The 20680-nt window shown below is 41.6% G+C and overlaps 1 protein-coding gene across 6 annotated transcripts in view; it reads left to right on the plus strand.

Annotated features, from left to right (window-relative positions):
* Nucleotides 1-20680, plus strand: part of Unc13c (unc-13 homolog C) — a 453039-nt gene that overhangs the window by 348647 nt on the left and 83712 nt on the right. For 3 of the 6 annotated variants that reach the window (XM_075965261.1, XM_075965262.1, XM_075965260.1), the window contains 3 exons: nucleotides 5453-5530; nucleotides 9701-9778; nucleotides 10256-10285. In XM_075965261.1, the coding sequence (XP_075821376.1) occupies nucleotides 5453-5530; nucleotides 9701-9778; nucleotides 10256-10285 (186 nt within the window). The remainder of the gene's footprint in view (nucleotides 1-5452; nucleotides 5531-9700; nucleotides 9779-10255; nucleotides 10286-20680) is intronic. The other 3 variants (XM_075965264.1, XM_075965265.1, XM_075965263.1) reach the window with 1 other exon arrangement.

Consider the following 20680-nt stretch of genomic DNA (forward strand, 5'->3'; position numbering starts at 1 on the left):
GTACAATGTGAAAAGATGTGAGAGAAAGTAAAAATGGCGGGCCTGACGTGGCCAACAGCTAGCATTCCACGAAGGATTCCAGGCAAACTGTCAGCCAAATTCTGTTACAGTATTTATCCACTATGAAATGCATTAAACTCACCTTTGTTAATTAAGATGACTCAGAAAACTCTTTGCTTGTTAAAATACTAGCTGAGAGTGATTTATTTGGGTCATTCCTAGAGAGGATTTTCCTGATGATTATAATTTCTTAATATGGTAAAAATCTGTAGAATTATCCCTAAAATTCCCAAAGCCCTTTCTTAACTAAATATTAGATAGTTGTCCTTCAAAAAGAACAGGGTGTGATCACTAGGAAGATTGTGTAGGGGAAGACTCATAGGGAAAGAAAGATCATGGAGGAGTGAAGAGCTGGGGCCCCAACTCCCACTTCACCCCCAGCAGCTCTGACTTTCCTGCACTTCTCAAGGCGACACAATATGAGACAGGTGGAGAGCCACAAAAGAGGTTTTAAAAGAATATACATAGGAGAACATGTTGCCTAATCTAGATGAAAAGTAATAGCATCTTACACGTATCACTGGGAAACACGTATTATGTTGGCATAATAAAATTTTCAATTAAATATAGCATTTTTAATCCCTGGAAAATTGGGCATCCTAGTGATGACAAGTTCTTATTGCACATACTATTTCCTGGAAATATAGCAATTAATAATTGGCATTGAAAAAGAAATTCTATTTTTGATGATTATTTGGAAACCGTGTAACTCTTTGTAACTCTCATGGAGACTGACAGGGGAAAAAATAAAGGGCTGAAAGAATTATTACATGACTGTGAAAGTAAAACCCATTCGAATCCATTACCAGTATCAGCCTCTTAATCCACAGTTTGCATCTTGAGTAAAAGAGATAATAAAGAATGAGAGTTGGCACTTCTTGCAATAACAACAGACTATCTGATTTTTGTTTTATTTCATTCTAACATCAGGTGTGGCTTTTGGTCTTGAAGACCTGCCCTTCTTGGTTCCTTGAATCAAACTATACTGAAATCACAATGCCTTAAAATACTTTAAATAGTGCTTTAAAATACTTCTGATAAGAGATGGTAATAATATCCCCAGACATCTCAGAAGATTTAACAATCTAAAATGAGTTTCACAGGAGTGATTCCCCTTACTAAAGTGTGCACCCAGCTTTACTAGGTAGTAAAAGAATCTGCACATTTCAGGATATTGACGCAGAGAGGCACCAAGTCTGTAAGCGTTTGTAAACTTGATACATCTGAACTAGATATTGATGTGACCATCCTACTGCTCTGAAGAGCAGGTAATTAAATTTTTAAAGAAATATGGGAGTTGGAGCTTTGGCTCAGCGGCTAAGATCACTGGCTTCCTTTACAGAAGACCCAGATTCAAGTCGCAGTGGTCATGTGGTGGCTCATAACCTCCTATAACTGGTTCTAGCGAATCTAATACCTCCTTTCTGTGGGTACTGCACAGATAAACATTCGTACATAGAGGTATACAGCCATAAACAATAGATAAATAAATTTATAAAATTGTTTAAAGACATGTGAAATAATTATCCCTAAAATTACTTAAAAACAACACCTCCTCTTTGGTCCCCGGTGAACACTGAGGTGTTTGACAGATGTTGGAGTTCTGGAATATGAGACATGCATATTGTTCTTCTTCATGTTCTGAAACCTAATCCTAACTTAAAAAATAATAATGACAATTCATCAAGAATAATGGTATATTAATCATTTTATGCATGGTACATCACCTCTCTCCCAAAAACCCCATGAGGTACAGACTGCTGCCCTCCCGTCGATTTTTTTTATGATGGCATAGGATGAAAGGATGTGGGACAGAGATGAAGCATCCCAGTAGTAATGTTCTGGACTGATACTTCCAACTATTGGCCATCCTTCCATCTCACCGCAATGTGATCTGATACCTACCCATTGTTGAGTTGGAGACTAGAGTCCCATTTACTGTTTTTACTCTTACGATAAAGCCTAATCATCTATGGCAGAGTAAATGGGAGAAATATCATAAGCAGAATGTATTAAAATAGACCGAGGACACAGACCTGGAGTCCCTCTTCTGCAGCGGCTGAATTGATATAAGAATCTCCCTCTCCCCAGAGAGTCTGTCAACACTTGAAATGTGATTGAGGGGCTTGGAGAAGACTGCCAAGTTGATAATTGCTGAGAAAGCATTAGAAACTAAATTCTGATTCCCAGCATAGCTGGAGAAAGTCGGGCAAGGGGGCATGTACCTGTAATCCCAGCGCTGGACATCCAGAGACAGCACGGTCCAGAGTGTTCAATCTAGTTGAGGAGAGCAATCGAGGAAATTTTGCCATGTCAACCTCTGTTTTACACACACACACACACACACACACACACACACACACACACGAATAAAGAAAGCATCTGAACCAGAATTTCTGACTTACAGATCCTAAGATCAAAGCACTAGATAAGCCTACAAGGTAGGCTGACCCGATACTAGCTCAGGAAATCAGAGTGCTTTGCTGACGTTGATAGCCAGCCCCTTCAACATGCCAGCAGGGGCAGTGTGTCACATCAGAACTTTCCCAGGCCAGAGGACATTCCTGTCATCCTGATTGGTCCTTTAAATGTCACAGCCTCCTGCTTCACTGCCGCAATCCCGTTAGGACTCGATGTTTTTAAGTCTGGAGTTCTTTGACCAGCTGTCCTTCTGGGGCATTAATCGCTCACTGTCTGTTACCACTTCTTTATATAAACTGTATTCGGTTATGAGCAGGATGCAGACATTCACCAAGAGGCTGCCCCATGAGTGCACCTTCGCCACCTTCTCTCCATCCCTGCCCCATCCCCTTGACTATTACTGATTCTATAACACAGAATGCTTTAAAGGTAAAACCACACCTAGAAACCCCTGTGTGAGCCTTGCTAAGGATTCCTTTCCCAAACAGCTTTTCTCTGAATAGTGGCCTCTACCCTGCAGGCCACCAGTTCCTCAAGACCATGATTCTGAAGTTTTGCCATGCAACTTATTCAGCGGAAGGTGGTTTGTTGACAACAGAGGCTTCTGGAGACAGCTCCAGAGATGCTGACTGCATAGGATCCGAGGCAGGCTATGAGAATTTGCATCTCCCCATTTGCAAGCAATGCTGATGACAGTTCCCAGAGCCACACTCAGATAAGCAATGATTTAGAAGGCATGCCCTAAACAACCGCTAATTTGAAGTTTTTTTAAAAAATGACCAGATTTGGTTTATTTTAGTGAATAAATTAGAATGGAATTGGAGTTGGCCCTCAAATGTACACTGAAGCTCTTCACTCAGATGTATTGATGCTGTAGTACCGAATCCCCAGGGCTGCTACAGCAGCACTGTAGAGCGCCGTAGGTATACATATGGTCTCTAACCACACCCAGCATGGCCATGCCTTTCGTCACCCACAGCCCACCCGTGTTTTGACTGTTACCATCAGCAAGCTAGTGAGTGTGAGGGTCAGGAGCAGTTTTCTCCAATCGGGCAGACACAAGGTTTTCTCTGAAGCAGATCATAGTAGCACAGCATGGGGGATTCGTACAGAACAATTCTAGACAGCCATGCCTTCCTTCTCCAGAAAAACAAGTTAAAGCCACCTAGCAGATATCTAAATTTCTAAATGACACTGAACTGTGCAGGGTGTTTTTCCATCCACATCTCACCCCCAGCGTTTTATGTCTGAGATACAGCAGGCAAGGACATGAGGACTATGGCTTATGGGCATGAGTTTGGGGGGCAGGGTATGATCATTGCCACAGTCTGCACTGCCGGTAAGAAACTGTGCGTTGAGAGTTGTGCTCACAAGCACAGATGAGCGAAGACTCCCCGGCAATCCCACAGTTGTTCAGCACGGCGTCTAGAGGGAAATAGGAACAGCTTCTCTTGGAAGAGACTTCTGTCTAATCAGCCGTCTGTTTCCGTGGATTTATTGATCTACTGCTTAATGAGATCTTCTGGTTTTTGAGGACAAATTTCTATTTAAACTGAGTCTCATTATCTCAGTACCATGCACTTCTGTAGAGTGTCAATCTCCTGTCGACACATTATCCCTAATTCTTGCTGCTTATTGCGAACTTAAAAGTCAGTAAAACAAGTTTATAGTCAAATTTGGTGGATTCAGTCTGTGGGCTAAATATTTTCCCCTGAGCTTAACTCTTGAGAATATTGCTTCCAGTGCATTGTGAACCACTGGGGGAGGGGGGTATTTATATGTATGTGTATCTGTGTGTTGGTGTGGGTGCATATGAATGTGAATGCAGGAGCTTGCAGATGTCATAAGAGGGGTGGGGGTGGGGTCAGATCCCTGATAACTATAGTTAGAGAATAGCCTGATGGGAGTGCTCAGAATGGAACCTGGGTCCTGTGGATCAGTGCAAGCTCGTACTTCCTGGGACATCAGCCCAAATATATTTTTAAAGGAGATGATTTGGGTCTTTGATTATTCTACAAGTAAATGACGTACTTCAATCATTACTGTGACGTCATCCTTTTTAAGAAGATGGCATCCACAGTTGACATGTTACTTCTACTTGAATATAAAAGCCGAAGAAGGCAAACTCCATGGTGTATCTTCACACAATTATAATATATTTAATTAACACGGTTCATTTTTTTTCTCTCTTCTCCATAATTAACAGAAGCAGGGGTTACAAGTAGTTTTAGAAAGAAAAGAAGAAAATATCAAATTTGTGTACAAAAGAGAAGTAAGTCAGCAACATTTTTAGCAAATGATGTGCTACTAAATACCAGTAAATAAACGATGCATTGCTGCATACCAGTAAGCAGATAAACACACAGAGAAGGAAAGAGTGAAATACCAAAATCTGAGTTTTCACACTTTAATAGTAGTGTGAAAGAGCATACAGTGTGATTTCTTATTGTTGAAGAGAATCGCTGTTGAATGGCGGTGTAAGAATGTCTCACCTCTCTTGTAAACGAGGTACCAAGGAATGGTGGAGAAAGGGGAGAAAATGGCCACTGCAAATAACCTTAACATGATAGACATGGGGTGATGAAAGGGAGGTAGAAGCCTAAGAGAGCACTTTAAGGTGGCAGTCTCCAGAGAGAAAGGTGGGGAGACGTGAGATATCATGAGACATTAAGTCCCTAAGATGGGAAGAGATTGCCACATGACAGCCCGTGCATCTTCTGAGCGACTTTAGGAAATAACTATATGATAGAATGGGTTATGCTCTGATAAATTGGATCTGTGTGGTGTGTTTGAAGTACCTTTCAGAACGCTGGCAAACTCATACACATGCAATGATTTGTGATTCCTCCTTGGACATAGATATGGGTTGAGCCCTCCTATGGTTCTCTTTAGCCTGGATATTATTGTCTCTGTGAGATGGTGTGTTTAACTCCATTTACTGACATGCATTGTGTAATATTTTCCTTCTCAGACCATCAATAAGGTTCTGGTCCAGTATGCGGCCATTGTCTCGAGTGACTTCAGTTCATACTGCGATAAGGAGGCCGTGGTAAGTAGAACCCCCTGCTTGTGAGTGTCCCTAAGTCGAGACTTGCATTTTTTTGACATCAGCTAAGTAAGAGAGATCATCAATATCTGTTTGATCAGGGAGAACAAGAGCTAGGGATCTCAGGGCACTGCCTACAAACCTCTCCAGTCATCGTGAGCAGGTGTCCGTGCAGGATTGGAGAGAAGCCCACTGCTTGCCGAGTTATGGTTTTCTAGGTTGTCAGAAATGAGATGATAAACCATGGAAAATACACACACTCTTAAAGTACTGGCGCTGAGAACAAGGGAGTTCAGAACTACAGTGTTGACATCAACCACTGTTGCCTTGTTACCAACCCTAAAATAAGTATAATTTAGCCTTGATTTTCAAATCAATTGAGAAGGGGAGTAAATATACAGGGCACTGATGCTTCTCCCATGAATTATCTATATCTCCCTGTTTTGCGATGATCCAGGAAATACAACTTACTCAGCAAAAGGCATAAAGAAAGTCAAGATGAACTGAAGCTGTTTGGAATGTAATCAGAGCGAGCTGGTGATGGAAAGGGAAAGGTGTTCTTACTTCTATCCTTAGTAGTCAGAGAAATGTGTGGCCAACACTGAATTTTTAAAAAGAGTAACACTGAGACACATGCACGGATTTTCAAGAGCAAGCTTTCCCTCCCCCTTCCAAAAATAGAAATAAAAGTGGAAACCAGTCCACGCTGGTCTGCAAGACTGAAGGGGAACGATGAGCTGGGTGGCAACAACCCCGCTCACCCGGGCTGACAGCTCATGAAGACAAGTCAGCCCCGGTGATGCTGGAAGATTCCAGCAGACGCCTCTTTCCCTTCCGTTATTATGCTGCCCAGAAATTTGATTATAACTCTCAGACTATCTCAGTGCCGATTTCCAGCCACCTTTGGCTCCAGCCCTCTAGCAGGCAGAATATTTACTCGATAGAAGCATATATTTTCATTTAAAGGTGAAGAGACGATGCACGCCTCCAGCTCTATTCTGCAGATCAGAAGGGTGTGCTGTAGTTTCAGCAAATACTCTATTGCTGTTAAGATGGCAAGATGCGGATTTGGAAAGTTGGCTGTAAAATGACTGATTTCTGTCAGCCCCTTAAAGCCTGGGCAGTCTTCCACTTCACATGCTAACATTCCAAATCCTCGGGAGAGCCCTCAGACAATTATAAGTCAATACTGTATTATTTTATGTTATTCATATTGGAGTTGTATTTTTCAGAGTCACCTTTTTTTCAGTATTTTTTTATTTGTGTGCGTGCACATGCTAAGTAAATAAAAAAACAAAATTTTCAAAAAGACATGACCATACCATTTGATGTGTCAGGGGTCAGAATTAAAGTTCACACTTAAAGAAAATGTTCACTTGAGAGTACTTTTTGTAACATGACCTGCTATTTTATTTTAGTTTTTGAGACAGGTCCCATGTAGCCCAGGATGACCTTGCACTTGCCATTTTCTCTGCTTCTTATCCATCTGCCTTCACTCCCTGAGTGCTAGGATTACTGTCAAGACTACTAGACCCCTTCTTTCTGTGACAATTTAAATTAGAAGGGGATCAAACCACTTGTATGCCTTTTGTCTCCATTCCAACCAATGCCAGAGCACCCTTTCCTAAATCAATATTTCTTTATTTTAGACATTTTATCTTTTTTCATTCAAACACTTTAGCCATACAGGATTGTCCCTGATTTGAGCAAAATTAGTATTCATCATATTTGAGGTTTACAACTGTTCTCAGTTAAGATAAATTAAAATGTATACAATATGTTTATAAGGAAGATCAAAATGTACACACACAGAGTTACGGCTATACCCAAACTTTCCTTTCATCTCCATCTAATAAGCAATAGAATTAGATTCAGATAATATTTCTTTTACTGGATATTTCTCTTTTTTTCCTCCCAGGTTTTAAAGATAAGGTCTTGTTCCATAGCCCTTGCTAGCTTTGAACTTTGAGTCCTCCATCCTAGGCCTCTCCAGTTTTGGGATTCCAGGCATGTGCCATGGATGCCTAGATGGGTTTATTCATACATTTATTTATTCTTACTCATTGACTACATAATTGTTAGAATCAAGCTGTTTTATGTTTGAGGTATAATTAAGCAATAGCCTAGTTCTTAATAATGATTTGATAAGCCAATATAATTAAAGTGAGCTTTATCTAGAAAACTCACCTCCATCTCTTGTTTCCCCATACTCTTTATATGGGGTGAGTAGCTATTGTGCAAGGGGGGGGGGGTCCAGCTCTCTATGTCCATTTTATTCTTCCTAGGTTTTTTACAATAAGAAAAGATCATGTTTGAGTCAGAGTATAGCTTTTACATAAAAAAAAATTGTTACTCTAGTCCTGTTCTATGTGCTGAGTAAAATAGGCTTAAAGGCTGGCATCAAATCACAGAAGGGCCCAGCTAATTTGGGTGTGGGAGAAGCAGGTGCTGATGCTGTCTACCCAGGTAGTCATCTACTTCTCATCAGATGTCAAGGTCATACTTTGACCTTGACTTTCTTTTTGATAGGCTTTCCCAAATCCAAGGCACAACCCCTACACCTGCTTTTCTGCCATATTTTCCAGCTGAAACTGTGTGTTTCTTCCATTTGTGGAACCACACAAGTTCTGAATCCTCCTGTAGAACTAACGTTCTGAATACATCTATCGAATGGCGTATGCCTACATCAGGGAGTACTGATGGTGACTTGGGGAGTAGGGGGATCAAAACTGTCTCTGGAGCATCCAACTGAGCAACTGAGAACTCTGTAGCATAAATCACAGCTATCTGTGTTTAAAAAATAAAATATTTAAGTGGCCAGATTCCAGGGAACAGAAGTTTAAAATTGTTTCCATAAATCAAACTTAGATTGTGGTCACTTTAAGAGTCAAGTACAAAGTCTCTCAGAGGTCTGTGATGTGGTTAAGGTAATAATAAAATCTTTCCACTGATGAGAACTAACGCCTCTTTGATGTCCCATGAGTCCTCTGTCTGACCTTCTGATTCATTACTGGCTCACTTCCCAGCCACTTGGAAGACATATCCACTTCCTGTCTCTGTCATCTCCAGCTCTGAGCCACTAACTCTTCAGAATCTATGTGGAGCAACTATCCACTGATTTTGCAACTATGCCAAAATCTATTTTCTGATTAGAAATTCCAAATTGACACCTAGTCTTGTCACAAAGTTTTTTTTTTTATCGCCATTGCCCTTTTCTGTTCCACACGGGCAGAGTACACAGCCCACCCGAAACTTCAGCAACATGCGCTGTGTTTGCATTGAGCTCGTAATGACAATAAAGAATAACCCAATGTGAATTCTTAGAAAACAGATGCAAAGTAGGTGATAGAAAAGTCGAAAGGTAGGAAAGAAAATCCTAACCTAAAGGATGGGAAAGGGGGCCCAAATAAGCAAAGAAAAAATGAGAAGGGAAACACACTTGTTCTGGAGCTAGATAACAAAGAGACTTGAGTCAATAGCTTCTGGGCTTTATTGATAACTAGAGACTCTATTAAAGGTTTTCTCATTTTTGTAAGATTTCTTGGATTTAAAAAAAAAATTACAGGTGTTCTTTTGGTTTCCAAACAGCAAGATTACAAGAGAATTGAAATTAATTGATTTTCTCAAAAGACAAATTTTCCAAAATAGAGTATGGTAGGTTAGGGATATGGTTCCGTTGGAAGAGCACTTGCAAAGTGTGTATGAAGTTCTAGGTTCGATCCCCAATATAGCAAAAGCCAGGCCTGGTAGTGCATGCACGTCACCCTGGCACTCTGGAAGTAGAGGCTGGAGAAGCATAAGGTCAAGGTCATCTTCAGTCATCTATTAAGTCAGAGGCTAATGCAGAATACATGAAATGTCACCTCAAAAAAAAATAATGATAACATATAAAACACGGCTAATTCCTATGTTAAAGCTACCACAACATGAGGAAGAAAGGGTGCTGGTAGCCAGTCTCCTTGAGCTACTGCATGAGTTTGTTCTTAAATTGCGTTCTCCCAAAGGACCTTCTAGTTCCTTTCTATTCCCAGCCATTAAAGCCATCATTCAAAGTAACAGGATTATTACATGTGAAGTGTATCATAATCCACAGGTAATAGCTACAACCTAAACTCACTACAGAGGTAGCATGGAAAGGAAGCTCACATTCACCTCTCATTCTCTTTCTGTAAGCCCTGCATCTTGATGAACAACATCCAACAACTACGGGTCCAGCTGGAAAAAATGTTCGAATCCATGGGCGGGAAAGAGGTGAGTGTGTGACCATTCCTATCTTTAACAAATATCTCTTGGGTGGATATTAGTAGCATTTTGCTTTGCTTTGGAAAGTGTCTTACTTTTTTAAATGTTTTTTTTTTAACCAACAAGCAGGAAGCATTTTTAATCTCTAAAATCCCATTGACAATTATGGCCATCACTATGACAACATTTTAATCAGTGGAGGTATACTCAGGAGCAGGGAGAGAGCCAGCTGTCTTAATGTACAATTAAAATATATGCATATATGATAATGATTATTAGTACAATGAAGATTACTCTTTATACTATTATATACTGTCACCTTGAAGTCGACGCTTGTGTTAGAATCCAGATGTGGCAACAGTGGTTTCTGGCTGTGTCAGTGCTTAATTTTTCATATCGTGAAAGCTGCGTCAAATGTGTTCTGTGTTGTGTCCGTAATGTATCATGTCTCTGTTCAACATCTTTGCCTTGCAATTCCACGAGCAGAAGAAGGAAGGAGAGAGGTTCTCCTACGAGGTTTGTGATGGCAAGCGTTACCGCTTCCCCTGGCTGTTGTTCTCACCCTCCATTTGAAATGAAGATCATTGCACGGCCACGTGCTCTCTCTCATCTGCTTGTTAGGATCAGGCAGAGAACAAAGCATTAGCTTGCATCTGCCTCTTCCTGCTTGCCAAGGTCCTTGTCTTTTCTTACAAACTGATGTGAGCATCTGGGGATGGAGGAATGGGGAAGATGTTGAAGGCGAGAGCCACAGAGCAGCTCGTCTTCCCCATCTCATCCTGATCACCGCCAACAGCAACAAGAATAGAACAAACCCTTGGGGCTGGAAAGATGGCTCGGCAGTTAAAGGACCTGGCCACTCTTCCAGAGGACTTGGGTTTGAGCCCCAATGCCTACGTAGCAACTCCAGTTCCAGGCCATCTGATTCCCTCTCTGGCCTTCTCAGGCACTGCATACACATGGCACGTATTATGCATGCAGGCAAACACTTGACACATGAAGTAAATATTTTTAAAAGAGAAAACAGACCCAGTGGAGCTGTATCCAGGGTGTTTCTAGCTCACCTACATCAGCCTCTCTGTCTAGTAAGCTGTGGGCCCATGCCGAAAGCTAGGTTAGGAATCAAAGCAAACTTCCCTTTTATTTGTAAATATTTGAGGTTGTAGAGTCCTCATTTAATGTCAGCCCTCTTTCTGTGAAATGAATCTTTAAACCTAAGGAGAAATTCAGCTCCCCCCACCTATGTCTCATTTCATCAATAAAAAAAAAATGAAGCTGCTATCCTGTCTCTTATAAACAAGAAGTTCTAGAATACACTTTTTTTTTTTAAAGTGAGGGTTTTTTTTTTTTTTCTGAGCTGTGCTTCCCTGGTAATCTCAGTTCAGTTTGTGTGAAAAAAGACCTTAATCTTTGCAGCGCAGTAGTGCCTGCCCCAGGCTTCGAGGGCATCAGTCTCATTTCTGGATTCTTCTGTTGAAATCGATAGGCATCTTCACGCAAGATTCCATTTCTAATTTTCCTGATGCTGCGTATTCAGCCGTTTAAATCTATTTTATACTTTTGGAAGTAGTGAAGAAATCACTTACTCACTTCTTATGAGAAATCTCATGTCCAAAATTCAGTGAGAATTAAATATCAGGAATCACTTAAGAATGAAATTATAGACTAAATGACCCATTTCTAGAAACTTTCCCCTCTGCTCCAAATATTTCTCTGCCGTTCTGAGTTTGAGTTCTATTGTAGATAATATTTGTTGAGCTGAGTATTAACTAGATGACTCAGAGCCGCTAAGGCCAAAGGCACATGAGGCCTGTGGCTAAAGGAAGCTGCATGGACCAAGCCACCTGCTCCCTAAGCCCCTATCAAAGAGACTTCTTTCCCAGTCAGAAGTGAGTTCTTGCTTCTGCTGCAGTTTCCAGTTTGAAAGGCACACGTTCCCATTATAAGCTGGATGTAAATATAAATTCTTCCTTCATAATGCAAGCTATGCCTGTTTACTGAGTGCCTTGTGTATGGCATACGAGGAAAACGCAGTTCAGAGAGTGAGAGAGATGAAGGCCTGGTTACTAACTGTATAATCTGTGGGATGAATCACAGTGGCTTCAGTGGCTTCCAATTCTTTCTTTGAAATACTTCTGACCCCTCTCTCGTATAGTCAATGTCCTCCTGTCTCTATATATTTTAATCTGGCTTCTGTTGCTGAGAAAAACTCAGAGCTGGCATAGGGATTTGTGAAAGCTAAGAAGAAAATAAGACCCAACCCAAGGCCGAGCTCAACACACAACTTTCCAGGACAGTCTTGCTTAATTAACATATAATTAAGTTAGAGCTGCTATGTTCGGCTTCCTTCATGACTAAGGTTATGAAGATGATCTGCAAATTCCTTCCTGTAGGGTCATCTGTGAGTGACAATCATTTAAACAAGTTCCTTCACTTGGGGCTTTTCCAGAAATCAGAAAGTATTTTATTGAAAATTGGCTTGAAGGTATATGGCTGCAATCCCAGAACTGGAGAACTGGAAGTAGGAGGATGAAAGTTAGCTGTTGTCCTTGGCTATGCAGTGAGGTCAAGACCAGCATGGGATATGTGAGACCTTGTCTCACCCTAAAAAATAACCGAAGGAAAAAGAGATGACGGTATAGGCTGTGACCAGGAGTCGCCTTTTGCTATAAGACATATATACGGTACTTGGTACAGGCATATTCAACAGCCTTTGAAAGGCTTTTTTTTTTATCATGTGAGGCTAAGGAGATGCTCATAGGTAAGATCTCTGTGAGTTCAAAACCAGCCTGGTCTACAAGAGCTAGTTCCAGGACAGCAAGGGCTGTTACACAGAGAAATCCTGTCTCAAAAAAAAAAATCATTGGTTATGGAAGCATGAAGATCTGATATCAATTCCACAGAAGCCATGCGAAAATCCAGGCATGATCACATTCACAAATACACGCCTGTAACAGCAGTATAACAGTGCTGTAGTGAGGAGAGACAGGAGGGTCTCTGGGACCTGCTGGCTACCTACCTAGTTGCAGCTTTGGTGAGGGACCCTGTCTCAAGGGAATAAAGCAGAGTGATAGGGTAAGACACCCACTGTCATTCTCTGACTTCTACATGCATGAATAAGCACACAAACACGCATACACATAATACATCATACACATGCAACACACACACATATGTCATTTTTTAAGATTATAATAAGTTCTTCCCTGTGAATTAATCTCAGATGTCAATTTCTTCTCCAAGTGCAGCTGTATAGGGAATCTTAGCTGATACCAGTGACATCCTCCGTGCCAAACCCAGTTTTTCCTCTCTAAGGAGTCTGTTATGTTTACCCTTCTACGCTGGGCTGTGTATTTCTCTCTACAAAAGTCAAATTAGCAGATGATTGCTTGCGCATCTGCTCAAAGTAGTCTTACATGTCACGTGTTTGTTAACGAGGCTTTCCCCACTGGCCGCTTGCCTTGAGCGCTGTCCACAGCTGGCTGCTTGCAGACAAGTCTGCATGATTCTGTTTTGACTTGAGCACTGCCAGGATAGCTCTTCCCTCACAGGACAAGCTGGACACAGAAGTGTTTCACACTTGCGGTTTGGTTTTGCGCTGTCTGTTGGTGGAAACAGCTACCTTCTGCATGGGGTCCAAAAGGGGAAACTGCCAATCAGCCTTAGGGATCATTGTATTGAAATATATACAGCCAATATTAGAATCTGACATGGGACAAAGTTAACCATTTGCTCCACCGTCACCGTCCTGTGTCATATGGCGCTCCTGTGTACCGCAACAATAGTAAAAACATCATGGCGATGCCATTCACTGGTGAATGATTAGTTACTTGTTCTGTAATAGATGGAATAACTCAAGCAGAAACATTATACTCTATACTAGTTTGTTTCTTGAATATAACTCCATGTGTGTCTATTTCAAGTCCCTTTGTGTTAATTTCCTAACATGAGTGGATTGTAGTGACCCTTGGAAGTGACTTAGAAATTTTCCTTTGATCTGAAATCTAATTTGCATAGGTATATGAAAAAGAAAATTACATCATTTAAAATTTAATTTCTTTGCAGGAAGTCATAATATATTGGTTGGGAAACCCCATGAAGGTTACATAAGTTGGTTTAGGAGAATTCTGCCTGTGCCATGTGAGCAGAGCCTGTCTGCGTTGTGTAACCATTTAAAATGGTGGTACCTATTCATCGGCTTAGTGACCATTGATGGCACGCCAAACTCTAGATCAGTGGTTCTCCACCTTCCTGATTCTGTGACTCTTTAATACAGTTCCTCATGTTGGGGTGACACCAACCATAACATTATTTTCATTGCTACTTCATAACTATAATTTTGCTGCTGTTATTAATCATAAATATTTGATATGCAGAATATCTGATATGTGACTCGACCCACAGGTTGAGAACTGCTGCTCGAGGAGTTATTTCTTATTGAGAAACTTAGAGAAAAGGAACTTTTTACTAAGCTACATTTCCATTCCCCTTACCATAACGCAGACCAAGTTAGCACCATGGAAACGTGATTTTTATTGACACGTCTCAAATATAACTGAGTTTCGGACTCTGGTCACAGTGGGGACTTCCCTGTAAGAATAAGTTCTGTGTTTGTCTGTACTGGGGTGCTGCGGGATGCATTCTGCCACCCAGCTCCCGCCACCGGCTAGCTTATGCCCCGAAATAACAACACACGAATTGTATTCTTTTAAACACTGCTTGGCCCATTAACTCTAGCCCTTACAGGCTAATTCTCATATCCAGATCAACCCATCTCTAATAATCTGTGTAGCATCAGTCTTACCGGGAAAGATTCTAGCCTACGTCCAACCTGGGTCGGAGTTCATTGCGTCTGCCTGGGAGAGAGGAGCATGGCCTCTGCTCCAGAGAGCAGAGCTATCGAGTCTGAGCTCATTTCCTCTTCCTCCCAGCATTCTGTTCTGTTTACTCTACCCACCTATGTAGAGTAAACCAATAAAATGGGCCAAGGCAGTTTCTTTATTAGCCAATGACCTTCTTCCATCATTTGTCCATGGAGAATAGAGCCAAGGAGTCTGTAGCATCTGCTATATCTCTTGTGTTTCAGTCATATGTATCCATATGATTCTAAACTTTAAATGCTAAGCTAGCATTTGACTGCTCCAGTGTGTGGTGCACAACTCACTGAAGTTCCTCCCCAAACCTATAACCACACAGACTCAGCGAATTCTCTAAGCAGTTCCAGACAAGACAAGAAACAGGGAACCTGGGGAGAGGCTCATTGCCTAAAGACAAGCTATAGGTATAGGTAGCCACTGAATTTCCACATACACCCTTGCTTCAGGCTGAGGTTGTGAAGATGCTGCAGAACTCCAGCTCCAGAGGATTTGATTCAGCAGCCCGTGGGCAAGATTGTGTGGTTCATGTTGACAAATCTCCAGGTGGTAATGCTGAGGTCACTGGCCTTGGGATCCTGAGTGCTGCTGCTCTGTGTTGGTTAAACAGAAACAGGGTGATTAAAAACAGCTCAGGGGCTGGATGGTGGTGGTGCACACATTTAATCCCAACACTTGAGAGGCGGAGATAGGTGGATCTCTATGAGTTTGAAGCCAGCCTGGTCTACAGAGTAGGTTCCCGAACAGGCTCCAAAGTTACAGTTAAACCCTGTCTCAAAAAAACCAAAAACACAAAACAATAACAACAACAAAAACCAGCTCGGGGACTGAAGAGATGGATCCACGGTGAGAATATTTACTACTCTTCCTGAGGATCTAGCTTCAGTTCCTAGTACCCACACAGCGGCTCACAGATGCCTATATCTCTAGTTCCAGGAGATCCAGCACTCTCTTCTGGCCTCCCCAGATATCAGGCACATACATGGCGAGCACACATACATGCAAACAAATGTTTGCACACATAAACTACAATTTAAAAACAGAACAGGGAAAGATAACAGCTTAGAAGCTTTTTGTCTTACCTCTCCCTGCACCACCCTCAAGCAGCCAACTTTCTATTCACTGAGTCTTGGTTCAAGATGTTTGGGTGGAATTTGTGACAAGACACAACAGTGTAATCAAATGTTTGTATTTAAAATAATAGTTCTAAAAGAGGTCAAGACCATGATAGGGACACCCACTGAAACAGTCTTCCTGAGCTAATGGGAGCTTACCACCAGCTGGGCTGGGAAGGAACAAGCATAGGACCAAACTAGTTCCCCTGAATGTGACTGACAGTTGCATGACTGGGGCAGACTGAGGGACCACTGGTAATGGCACCAGGATTTATCCCTACTGTATGTACTGGCTTTTTGGGAACTCATTCTCTGGATGAATACCTTGCTCAACCTACATATAATAGGCAAGGCCTTAGACCTTCCCCAAAAATGTGCCTTACCCTCTCTGAGGAGTAGGTGGGGGATGGGGTGGGTATGTAAGTAGATGGAGCGGAAGAGGGGAGGGAGTGAGAACTTGGGTTGGTATATATAATGAAAAAACGATAGTTTGTTTTCTTTTAAAAAATATAAAATTAACAAGAATTCAATTACGAAAATTAAAATAAAATAATAACTCTAAAATATAGGTAACTATTGTGAAGCCATATACAAAACTCCAGCATTTCTTTTTTTTCCCTCTTCACTGGTTTTCTCTTTTTTTTTAATTTATTTATTTATTAAAGATTTCTGTCTCTTCCCCGCCACCGCCTCCCATTTCCCTCCCCCTCCTCCAATTAAGTCCCCCCTCCTCCTCAGCCCTAAAAGCAATCAGGGTTCCCTGTCCTGTGGGAAGTCCAAGGAACTCCCACCTCCATCCAGGTCTAGCAAGTTGAGCATCCAAACTGCCTAGGCTCCCACAAAGCCAGTGCGTGCAGTAGGATCAGAAACCCATTGCCATTGTTCTTGAGCAAGGAACTCAGGACCGCAAGGGGTGCACCCACACTCTGAGACAATGGGGATGTTCTACTGGGAACTCGCCAAGGCCAGCTGGCCTGGGTCTGGAAAAGCCTGGGATAAATCCAGCATTTCTTAAAAACATTACATAGACTTTTCATTTATATGTTATGCATTGTTTTACTTAAAAGTAGCATTTATATTTTTTAATTTATAATTTAAAGATGCTAAGCTATATATTCAACTCTCCAGGTGATATGATTGATCTTGACTTTCTAAGAATTTTGTGTTTGTCCATGCAGAATATATTATGTTATATAGTTCCCCCGGGATATAAATAGAAATGTCACTTAATAATAAATTAATGAGGATCAATATACTGTTTTTATCACTTTTCAGTAACTATAAATAAATTGTCAAATTAAATTATAAAGCATATATCAGGCAGCTCAATAATAAAACAGACTATTCAATTAATTATAACTTACTTTCAGTTCTAAAATTGTCTCCCAAAGCAATTTCAAAACTTGGGAAATTAAAAGGTTTAATTATCCATTATGCCTACTTGGAGTTATTGTACCTGCAGGGTGCAGGGCTTGGGGTAGGAAACAAAACAGTCTGTCATTGTCTTTGGCCTCAAGAAGTCTGCAAATGACAAGTGCTCATAAGCCAGCAATTAAAACTCAAGCTACCTTCTGCACTTCAAACAGTGGCTCTCCCCCTGTGGGCTGCGACTCCTTAGGGATTGCATAAAGATAGCCTGAATATCAGATATTTACTTTACGATTCATAAAGGTAGCAAAATTACAGTTATAAAGTAGCAATGAAATAAATTTGTTTGGGGGGCGGTCACCACAAAATGGGGAGCTGTATTAAAGGGCCCCAGCAATAGAAAAAGACACATTCAGAAGCTCGGCCCCCATGCTACCTGGGCCACTTTAAGCATCTCCTCCCATCTCTTCCCCTCAAGCTTGACCCGTTATCACATGGCTCAGAGCCCTATAGACCTTACCAGGCACCAGAGATACAGGAGTGCTAAGATGACCACACTTGAAAAAATGTTGGGTTTATTCAGGAAGTCAAAATAAGAAGAGATAAGGAGTCTGAGGGGAAAGCAACAACTCTTTCTAATCCGGAAAATGTCCTTCAAAAGGAAGTTTGAATGCTGTATTGTATTCTACAGGAAACTCAAACTTCTAGCATCTCATCCTGTGGCTTTAACTCAAAGGTGAGGTGGCATTCAGCTAAAGTCAGAGTACACAATCAGTTATTAGTTTTGTAGCAACAAGGAGAAGTGAACGTCGGACATGCTTGCCTTCGTTTGCAGATATTACCTGGTTTCTGTCTCCTCCTAGGCATCTCTGTAATTAGGCTTTTGAAATTCGATTTAATAGAAAATTAAGAGAACAATGAGCTTAGAAGAGCAACCTGAACTTGACATGATTTAACAAATATAATTGAGTCCAGAGCGACTCCCACATACAGTCTGGTTCAGCAGCTGAGCTTGTGAAAGTAACTAGGAGACGATAAGGGTCCTGTGCTCCCACCCATGTCGAAATGAGATGCAGTGCCCAGGTAGGGACTGCTTGTTAACCTTGACCCCCAGAGCTCTGGCAGTCTGCAGGGTCACCCACATTCTGTCAACTCTCTTTTTAAACTAGCATCTCTCTTAAGAAACACATAAGCCACAGCCAGGAGGGACAGATGCTCTATTCGGCCTTCTACAATAATTCACGCCATTATTTCATCACCTTCGATTGTTTCTAGCTGCCCTGACATACCATAAACCAATGTAAGCATCAGTAAAAAAAATAGTATATTCTTGTCACATTTATTGTGTTTATTTTTTTATGTCCATGCAAATAAAAGCACAACTTTAACCTTAAAGCAGTGGTTCTCAGCCTGTGAGTCATGAGCCCTTCATCGGGGTCTCATTTCAGATATCCTGCATATCAGATAGCTTCATTACGATTCATAACAGTAGCAATATTATAGTTATGAAATAGCAATAAAAATAAGTTTATGGTTGGGGATCACCACAACATGAGGAACTGTATTATAGGGTCACAGCATTAGGAAGGGTGAGGCCCACTGCCTTCAAAGGAAGAAGAGATAATTTATTCTAGAGCAAAGTGGGGTGATCATGGTGCAGAAACATGGGTTTAGGTTACCCCAAATTCCGTGATCCCACCTGGAAGCAGTTTCATGAAGTTGGGTAGTTATACCGGAAAAGAAAGTCAAAAGGCAAGGCAAGTGTATATGAGAGAGATGGTTACAGCAAGATGGTGGGAGGTTTTCTGGAGAGCTCAGATGATGGCATTCTTAGCTTACGGGTTGGGGGAAGCCAGTGGCTTGCTAAGTTTAACAGATTCCAAAAGGGTTTTATCTATTCGTCACAGGATGTTAGTTCTGACACAGAGATGGGTACGGATTGACTGTCCAGGGGGCTAAAGCTAGCTCAGATATGATAATTAGCATCTGGACCTACAACATTCCAACTGCTCCACATCATGGCAGTCCTCGCCAAATAATCGGTGTGTGCAGACACAGATTTCCTTCAGGAATTTTTGTTGCCAACTGACAGCTAATCAGTAGACATACTTAGGGAGTGGTGAGTTTTGATGCCTGCATACACTGTAGTGATCAAGTTGCAATACTAAGCACAGTATGGTGAACATTGGTTATTTCATTTCTCTATGGATAGCACAGGCAAATGCTATCCTTCGGTATTGTTCTGAATAGTGTCGTGCAACACTAGAAATTAGTGCTACTATCTAATCATTATAGTGACCCATTGACTGACTCAGCCCTCCCCACTCCCCTTTCTCTAAACTTCAGTTATTCCCAGTCTTCTTTTCCTCTGCTAGTCATAGTAGCCCTCAGACATGCCATGTATACAATTCGTGGAGGGTTCTGCCCATCACTCAATGTTCAGTTTGACAACTATAATGCTGCAATAGAAGTAGACAATGGGTAGAAACTAAGGGAGCCTGGGCAAAATGACTGTGGGTAGAGAATAAAATCTAGGCAGAACATGACCCTTTTTCTTCTGCCCCTGACTCATTCTGGGTCTGCACAGCCCACAGCTAGTCCACAGCTGCAGGTGGGAAGCTCTAAGCCTCTTCCGGCCAAATTCTCTGGAGGCGTGTGCTTTGCAATAGTATTTTCAGATAGGAATCGCTTCAGATAAGAAATGTCCTAATCTTCCCCCAGCCTGATCACAGTCCCCTCCTCCCAGCCTCCCCTCATTCTCCTTACTCTTCAGAAAAGTGCCGGCCTCCCATGGTTATCATCCATCCATGGCATATCAAGTTACAATAAGACTAGGCACCTCTTCCCCTATTACCACTAGATGAAGCAACCCATTAGGAAGAAAGGGTTCCAAAAGCAGATAACACAGAGACAGCCCCTGCTCCCTCTGTTCAAAGTCCCACAAGAAGACCAAGCTACACAATAGTAATATATGTGGAGAGGGCCTAAGTCATTCCCATGCAAGTTGGAGGTTCAATCTCAATGAACCCAGGTTAGTTAATTCTGTGGGTTTCCTTGTAGCATCCCGGATCCCTCTGTCTCCCATAATCCCTTCCTCCACAGGATTCCCTGAGATCTGCCTAGTGTTTGGCTGTGGGTCTCTGATTCTGTTTCCATCACTCGGTAGATAAAGCCTCTCTGATGACAACGAGGCTAGGTGACAACAAGTAAGGGCATCTTGTTGATCTCCTTGCAGCTCCAACAGCACAATACTTTAACTGAGCCTCGGGTTTCCCATCTGTAATCAAAAGAATTTGTACTATGTTTTTAAAAAACAAAAACAAAAAACTGTGATTAGAAGCTCTAGCACCTTGCTAGTCACCCATAAAGCTGAGGGTATAGAAGGAAGGGAAGTAATGTCATACCGAGAGGGAAGACTGTTGGATAGTTCTGATAGGGATGTACTCAATGATGAACAGCACGGAAAAGTGGAAATAGACCCAGAATGTGCTATTTGTTCACCAACTCGACTATAAAGGAAAACCAAAGATGAACTATTGCCCCTCCAGCTGTCA

This window comes from Microtus pennsylvanicus, chromosome 3, assembly GCF_037038515.1.
Source record: "Microtus pennsylvanicus isolate mMicPen1 chromosome 3, mMicPen1.hap1, whole genome shotgun sequence".
Classification (NCBI taxonomy): domain Eukaryota; kingdom Metazoa; phylum Chordata; class Mammalia; order Rodentia; family Cricetidae; genus Microtus; species Microtus pennsylvanicus.